This window comes from Lycium barbarum, chromosome 10 (assembly GCF_019175385.1).
Source record: "Lycium barbarum isolate Lr01 chromosome 10, ASM1917538v2, whole genome shotgun sequence".
NCBI lineage: Eukaryota > Viridiplantae > Streptophyta > Magnoliopsida > Solanales > Solanaceae > Lycium > Lycium barbarum.
Window position 1 is genome coordinate 104,709,606 of NC_083346.1, and position 8,663 is coordinate 104,718,268.

General features: G+C 37.3%; 1 protein-coding gene across 1 annotated transcript; it reads left to right on the forward strand.

Annotated features, from left to right (window-relative positions):
• Positions 1-617: 617 nt before the first annotated feature.
• On the forward strand, positions 618-1,107 carry LOC132613234 (uncharacterized). Its single transcript, XM_060327271.1, has 2 exons — positions 618-848; positions 955-1,107. The coding sequence occupies exons 1-2, from the start codon at positions 618-620 to the stop codon at positions 1,105-1,107; spliced, it is 384 nt and encodes a 127-aa protein (XP_060183254.1).
• The last annotated feature ends 7,556 nt before the right edge of the window (positions 1,108-8,663 follow it).

Sequence of the window (8,663 nt, forward strand, 5' to 3'; positions counted from 1 at the left end):
CTTTTTGTAGCATTGTATGGCTTTATTAAAGGATTTGACTATTGTAGACCCATCGTGGTTGTAGATGGCAGCCACATCAAAACAACATACAATGGGACATTTGTTTCAGCCAACACGATGGATGGTGCAGGTATTTCAAATCGATCATTTTGTAGACATACTTATATACAGTTATATAATAGGCTTATAAAACTCAAAAAAAATTTATGTATTCAAATATACTGCCTTTAGCTTATGGTGTGATTGATTCAGAAAAGGATAAGTCTTGGACATGGTTCTTTGAACAGTTCAAGGAAGCTTATGAGCTACGGGAGAACATGTGTGTTGTATATGATAGACATGAAAGCATCCTCAAGGCTGTATCCAGAATATATCCTAATGTTCCCCATTTTGCATGCATATGACATCTTTGGAAGAATGTATACAATAAATATAGGAAGAGTCACAAGGTGTTGAGTGGGGTGTACTATGCAATGGCAAAAGCATACAAATAGGATGAGTTTGATATACTAATGGAAAAGGTTGATATGGTGGATATTCGTGTGAAGGATTACTTGGAGTTAGCTGGAAGGGAAAAGTGGTCTAGGCTTTATGCTCCAGTCAACTGAGCATGGACAATGACATCTAATATTGCTGAGTCTATCAATTCAGCTCTCGTACAAGCAAGAGAATTGCCAATCTTTGATTTTCTAGAAGAAGTTAGGATGATGTTTGGGCGCTGGAATTGCACTAACCGACAGAATGGTTCATATACATTCAGAACACTTGGGAAGAAATTCAATGAAATGCTTTCCATTAATGAGCATAAATCTGCACGCATGATGGTTTGTCTTCGTGTATCTGTTTATGTATTTAATTTCTTTGGTATATTTCATGGTCTGTATGATTCTTAGAGTTATATATTAGTCGAAATACGCCTGTAACATACTAATATATTTTTGTATTGTTGCTTAGGTAAACACGGTAATTAATGAAGGGCAGCGTTTCATAGTTTGTATTGAAAAGATAACATGCAGTTGCAAAGAGTTCCAGATGGAGGAGATTCCCTGCCCACATGCTTGGGTTGTTCTTAAGAAAAAAAATCTCACAACTGACAACTACTACTAAAACATATACAAACCTGAAACTGTGATGAAGACTTATGATGTCCCAGTTTATCCTCTACCCGATGAGAGTGAATGGAAAATACCTGGATACATTTTGGACGAGGTAGTTTTTCCACCGAGATACAAAAGACCGCCTGAAATGCCAAAGAAGAAGTGTTGACACCTAATTTTCACCGCGTAAAATGTATATTTTAATTCCCATATTTTCCGAGTCCAAGACGGGGTGAGGATGCCCTTAGGAAACTGAAAATTAAAAAATCCCGAGAAAATGACAAAAATTGACGTTTAATTATTGTTTTTTTATAAAATTAACAATTTACGAGAAGTTATGATTTATTTACTTTCACAAAGGTGATTTAAAAAGAAGATACATATCCCGTTCCATCTAGCTCGGGAAAATTGTTAATTAAAACGACGTATGAATTACGGCTCATTTTGATCGCATTTTTCACGTTTTTAAATACTGCTCGGAACTATGTCAACATTGGGCTCGTTTTAAAGCTTGCATTTTTACTTTACGAGTTTTAATTTTTATTTAGCCTAAGTAATTAGTATGTTTAGCTATATATACATTTATAATATAATCTATTAAATAAAAAAAGGGGGGGGGGGGGGGTGTTTAATTTAAATGTTTTTAAAACTTAAAGGGGGGGTTTCTTTTTTTTTAAAAAAAGAAGGGTGGAAGTTTATTAAAAATAAACATTCTACCCCCCAACTCTTTCATTCTCACCCTGACTTCTTCCTTCCCATTCTCAGGCGATTTGTTTGTTCTTTAGGGTCTGTCGTCGATGGTCATTTCAGGCCAATCCACGACTGTTCTTCGCCGGATTTTTGAGGGGTTTTGTTTCTTATCGCGAGTCCTCGTGATTCCCAGGTCCAATTTCATTAGATTTGTATTTTTTCTATACCTATTTAGACCCTATATTTTTTAAGTAAAGTCCACTAGGCATTTTTGGTGCCTAGGGCTAATTTTATTAATTTTCTAAAAGCATGTTACATCCCGTATTTTGAACGTCGGATTATTTGTAAGGTGGGGTGGGGCCCACACGTCAAGATTTTTTTTTGGAACATGTGACAAGTCATATGAATCACATATGTGAAGTTAAACACAACTCAAGAAGGACCCTTGGGCCAAATCAAAGTGGAAGCCCTCCAAACTAATATTTTTAAGAAAACGTTTTCGGGTGATCTGACTTCTAGGGGCAAAAACGGTATTATAAGTTTGGAATTTGGAAAAATACCAAGAAATAGAAGTTGTAGATAATTGAATTAGCTTTCCAAACATAGGTCGTGGGTTCCCAGGTGATGTCGGTACAAGGAGATATGGACGTTTTAAGGTCGAAAGGTCAGTGGGCTAGGCTCAACTCGGGACCAACCGGGTTGGCCCAAAAAAAAATGAAGAGAAAAATTAGGCCCAAAAGAGGGGTGGCCGGCCATACAATGGCCCAAGCCCATGGATTCGAATTAATTTCCATGTGATAATTAAATAAAAGGGGTCATTTAGTTGTCTTGAAACATATAGAAGTTTCAAGAACATTAGAAGAGGAGAAAAACAAAAAAATGAAGAGCAAAGGAGACATGGCATACGGCCATGCTCTCCAATTTTTGTCCCTTTGAAATCTTCTCCCAAAAATTATTTTCTTGTGGTATTCCTACTAATTCAAGGGTCCTTTACAACTTGGTGTAATTATTTTGGAAGAAAAAGCACTTGTTTCTTCAAGTTGACAACTTGGTCAAGTGAAGAAGATTGTAGAAAAAGGTAAGAATTAATTCCTTTTTATTATGTTATGAAGGTTGGTTTATGTTGTAGTATGTAGAAATGAGTAGAATTTATGGAAATATGGAAGTTTACAAAGTGGGTTTGCATGTGTGCATGTGTATGTAAGGTTGTATGAATAAGATGAGTTGAATTTTATGTTGTATTCTAGTTGTAGTTGTGGTGGACCTTATATTGGAAATGGAAGAAAATGGTTCAAGTTGGCATGGAAAATTATTGGAAATAGTTATAGGAAATTATGTGATTTTATTGAAGTTTTTATGTAATTATGGAAGTGGAGTTTTAAATGTGAATTATTATGTTAGTTGGTGAATTTAGAAGGATAATAGTCCATATTGGCATGAAAGATTGGTTGTTAAGTGGTTATGAGAAGTTTTGTGATTTTATGGTAAATTTATGTAATTATGAAAATGAAATTGTTAAGGTGCAAATTATGATTATGGTTGATGAAATTGGAAGATGGAAATATATTATGAATATGTAGATTGAAGATTAGAAGTTTTGGATGGATTATGGTTTTGGTGGAAAGTTTGTATATTTTGTATATCTTGTGAATATTTTGTAGAAATGATATGAAATGCTTCCGAATTATATTGTAATGATCTTGATTAGTAATGGATATAAAAACATTGAGATTGGTTTGGAAATGTGAAGTTGGAATGAAAGCTATTGCATTATATTGGAAAGAAGACTAGTTGTGTTATATTGTGTTTTGTAGTCATGGTTGTTGTCATTGTGTTGATAGTTTGGCCGGGTTGAATTCCCGGATTGTTGTTGATAAAAAAATTGGCTAAGTTGAATTTTGGGGATGGTGTATTTATAGGGGAGATGCTGCCCAAATTTTTGTAGACAAGTATTGGTTAAGATTGAAATCTTAAAGCCTTACAATTAACATTTGATAATTGTGACCAAATTGTAGATTTTGGTGAACTTGAAACTTGATTTTGGAGACGTGTATGAAACGGAAAAGGTATGTAAGGCTTCACCCTTCCTTCTATGGCATGTCTTAGACGTAATAAGTTGGATACAAGCCTCGGGGACAATTCTATTCTCCGGAATCCGCACCCAAAGTTTTCCCTTTTTCATTCAGTAGAATTGAATTAAATATTGTATGAAATGTTGAAAAATTGCCTAAACATCTAGAACTTGCACAAATAGGACCCGACTACCTTAAAACTCTCACAAGTGACGTCATGAAATGTAACGTATGTAAATCGTGTACGCTACCTCATTCGGCCCGAGGCGGGCCCGTTGCTCCCGGATTATCCTTATGGTTCCGTTTGACTTACTTTGAGGTTGAATCCAAAGGAAACTTTTGATCCTGATTCCGTTACCAAATGACAAGTACTATAACTATTCTAACGAGAATACTTCTATGACGATAATGATAACGACGATGTTAGAAAAGAGAATATGCCTATGATAAGTATGACCAAAATGATTCCATGACTAAGACTTCTAAGCTAAGGATTCAATGTGAAAATGAAGGTGATAAACTAGTTCTTGAACCTTATTTCTATTTCCTAGCTATGACATTATGTTCTAAGGATTTCAAAGCCTATGAATTGACGTCTATGATGCCCATGATTTCATTCTATGTTTACTTCTAATGCTATTCTCCGTTGGTGGCCTCGCCTTAAAATACTTGTTCCTTCAAGGTGAGACAAAGCGACCACGATTGTTCCATAATGTAATCGGAGGTCACCGACCTTACGTCACTCCGATGGCTACATGATTTTTCTTTGGGCTCTCTTGCATGCTTATATGACATATATATATATAAGATATGTATATGAACATGGGATGGGGGAAGGTATACATGGGGGAAATGGGAAGGGAAACATGTTTCATTGCCACCTGGTCAGCTGGCTTATCATCCCGGACGCGGGATGCCCAGACGCGGGATATATGGGCGAGCCGACGTATTTCGGCGCTATGTGGGCGAGCCGACATTGTTCGGTGCTATGATATGACATGAGATGCTATGATATGACACGACATGATATGACATGATATGCTATGATATGACACGACATGATATGACATGATATGCTATGATATGACACGACATGATATGACATGATATGCTATGACATGACACGATATGATATGATACGATACGATACGATATGATAAGACATGATATGATATAAGTTCTATTTTCTATGTCTATGAAAAAGAAATATTTTTACAAAAGGAAAGACAAGCATGCATGGTACTCGCCCTCAGCGGCACTCATATGTACAGGTCACTCTTTTATCCTATGATATGTTCTACGTTTCCATGCAGTTATTATTCATACGCATATTTCTTACTATGTTACTATTTATGCCTTATATACTCAGTACATTACTCGTACTGACCCCTCTTCTTCGGGGGCTGCGTTCATGCCGCGCAGGTACACCCAAAGGATGCGAAGTTAGCATAGAAGATGTTCCAGCGGAGTTGGTAGGCTCCATTTGTCCTGGAGTGCTGCCAAGTCAGAGTATATGTACTATGACGCTATGTTCGAGGTTAGAGACTTTGCAGACAGAGTCGTGGGTATAGAGTGTCAGCTTTGTAGACGGCTTCGCCAGTCGATATGTTATTATGCTTCATGTCACGGGTCCCACATGATGATAGACTTTACTTATAAGAAAAAAAAATTGGAGAGCTTGCTGTGTATTTGTTTCTTAATTGATTCACAAGTTTATATGTGTAATAAGAGTCAGCGGGTTCGCTCGGCTTCGAATATGGGGTCGGGTGCCCATCACACCCTAGTAGGATTGGGGTGTGACACAAACCACAATGGAAAAAGTACAAGTAAGGGGGGCTAGACCTTACCTTACTAATCCTATTGAGGCAAAGAAAAAAGAAAAAAACCTCTACTACTAGCAAGCATGTAAAAAATAAGAACTAGAAATGACCAAATAAGCTATGATCATCACAAAGTTTGTAACACACTCTATGATGATATTACAAATGATAATACTAAGATAATGACAAAATAATACAAGAAACAATATAGAGTCAAGGCCCTTGTTCGTTGAACTTGTTAAATCTTCTAACTTCTGTAATTCTATCACCCTGTCTTGATTTTCTAGCCTTTCCAAAAAATCTTGGAACTTCAATAATTTTTCTTGGATCTTGTGGACCTATTTGAAGTGGTAGGAGCTGCCACTTTTTGTTTTGCTTGCCTCATTGGAATATGCCTTGGGATAAATTCTTCATTCATCTTTCCATCCCAACTCCCCTTCCTTGTATGACTTTTATTTCTGAATTTTCCACTTTGCATCTGTCTAGGTGATATATCACCCTCCCTAGCAACATTAAAAAAATTCTATGCAGTAGACTCCTCATCCATATCAATTCTCCTTTCATCACCTACAACTGCTACTTGTAAATGTACAGTGTTATTTTGCACAATATCAACTTGAGATTGTTTTTTATCCTTTGCAGTGGCCTCATGTTGCCCCACCTGCTTTTGAGTGTTTATAGAAGTAGCATGTGGGACTTGAATCTGCTTTTTTTGCAGCACTGTGCAAAACCTTGCTGTGCTTTCCTCCTGAAGTAATCTGTTGCTGCTGAGTTTCCTGTACAAAACTAATAGGCTTCTTAGCACCACTCTCTTGTTTCTGTTGTGTACCAGCTAAGCCTGGTTGAGAATTGATAATTATATACTGCTGATGCTTATGATTATTAGCCCTTGGACTCATATTAGTTTCAAGTTCCTTGTCCGCTTCCTGCCTTATTTGTACCTCAACACCCCTCACATGAGAAAAATTAACTGAGTCATTCATAGTAGCCTGAACTTGGTGCTGTTTGTGAAATATTTCCTCGGCCAACTTCTCAGTACTCATATCCACCTCTTGACTCTGTATGTTGCCACTTGAGACTTGCACATCGGTACCTAAGGCCTGCACTTTAGTGCCAGTTTCACCAGCAATATGCACCTGTTTTCCTGTATTGCTTCTGGTTTGATGCAATTCCACTGGCAAACTTGCATTTGTTTCAGAGGGTTTTGGCTGCTGCTGTTTATGAATGCTCTTTCTTGGAGTCACAAATTGACTTTCCTGGTTTTTGATTACCACTTGGCTAATTACAACTGCAACTGCTCCATTTTCTTTATGCTGAGCCAAATTTGCAGCTGCACTAATTGCTTGTGCATCTTCCACGTCTACACCAGCTGCAACATTATCAAACATGGCACATATTTCTTGAGATGACCCTACTAAATCAAAGGACTGCTTCTGATCAACTTTTTTATCACCAAGAATTTCCCCTTCTTCAATATCCTCCTCTACCTGATCCTTCCAAAACTTCCTATCACCACCATTAACACCAGAACCAGCAACATAAGTGGTTGAAGGCACATCAACAAATGGTTCATTAGTAGTAACCAAATTTTCAATTGGTTTAGGGATAGAGGCTTCCACCCACTGATTTGATTTGTTTGGTGACTGCTTATTCTTCCCAGGTGTGAATACTGCATCATTTACATTCAGGGGTTTCACCACACCCTTAACCACATCAGTAATTGAACCACCTGGTTCCACCACTTCTTCAACTTTACCTGAAGCAGCTGTTGCTGTAATCAACTCTAAATGATCACTATCTTGTATTCCATTCTTTTTACTAGGAGACGACACACCTGCATAATTCACAGGGCTTTTCTCCCCAACCAGAATAATTGGTACAGCTGCAACATCAACAGCTGAAGTAGCAGCATTAAAATTCAGAGGTGCAGCAATATTCTCCACCACTGACTCTGCTGCAATCAACTGCTTATTAGCATCAACCTCCTCTTGCTCCTCATCATTCACACCTAAAGCATCAAACTTGTTAGCAACTTGCACAACATTAGAATTTACTATAGCAAGTTGCTTCTCCTCATTATTTCCACTAGTCTCATTCTCCCTTAATACACCAAACTTGTTAAAATTTTGAGAGTTACCAACAGTTTGAATATTCATAAAATCAGTAGAAGCAAATTCTTGTCGATCAGTACCCTCAACCAATTGTTTACTACTATCAGCCTTATCACCCTCGACATTAATAACCTCTTTGGCAGTTTTAAGGGCTAATTGATTTTGCCCATCACCAACTGCTTTATTCTTGTTTTTTCCTTTATAATTTTGCCACTTATAAAGGTCTTTAACATCACCTACAACTTTCCCACTTTGTAATACTTTAATGACATCTCTGTTAGCATTGTTTGAATTTTGACCTTTGTTATTTTCCTGTACCTTGTCATCTGGTATGTCACCTTCCTTTTTTTCCTCATTTGCAATTTCCTTTTCAGGTAACAGTTCAGGATGAAGGTTCCAACATCCTGTCTCATCATGTCCTTGCAAACAACACTCTTTGCAATATTTGGGCATGTAATCATATTGAATTGGGATCCATTTAGACTTGACAACACCAGATTTTCTATCCACTGCTAAAATTTGCACTCGTTTAGGATGTTCCGCCAAGAGATCCACCTCCACCTTCACACGAGCACAACTAGGTCTTGTCTTATTTTTGGTAGCCATGTCCACAGTTAATGGTTTTCCAACTGCACTAGCCATGGAAAACAGTGATTCCTTCACAAAATAATTTGGTGCAAGCGTTGGAAAGGATATCCATGAAATAGCGATTGATGTTTCTTCATGAGGGACAAACCACAGATCCCATTTAAGTGTTCTCATCTGAAAATATCCTTGTTTATCCTTTATGTAATGAATTTGCTTTGATAAAAGCTTCACGTAATCCTCCAGTAGGCTACATCTGATTAGAACATGATGATTACGTAAGAATCC

What these genes read in the sequence shown, in the direction of transcription:
- LOC132613234 (XM_060327271.1), top strand. Translation starts at nt 618, where the DNA reads ATGACATCTAATATTGCTGAGTCTATCAATTCAGCTCTCGTACAAGCA. An exon ending in GTCTTCGTGTATCTGTTTAT is followed by an intron (nt 849 to 954) that starts GTATTTAATTTC and finishes ATTGTTGCTTAG; the next exon opens with GTAAACACGGTAATTAATGA.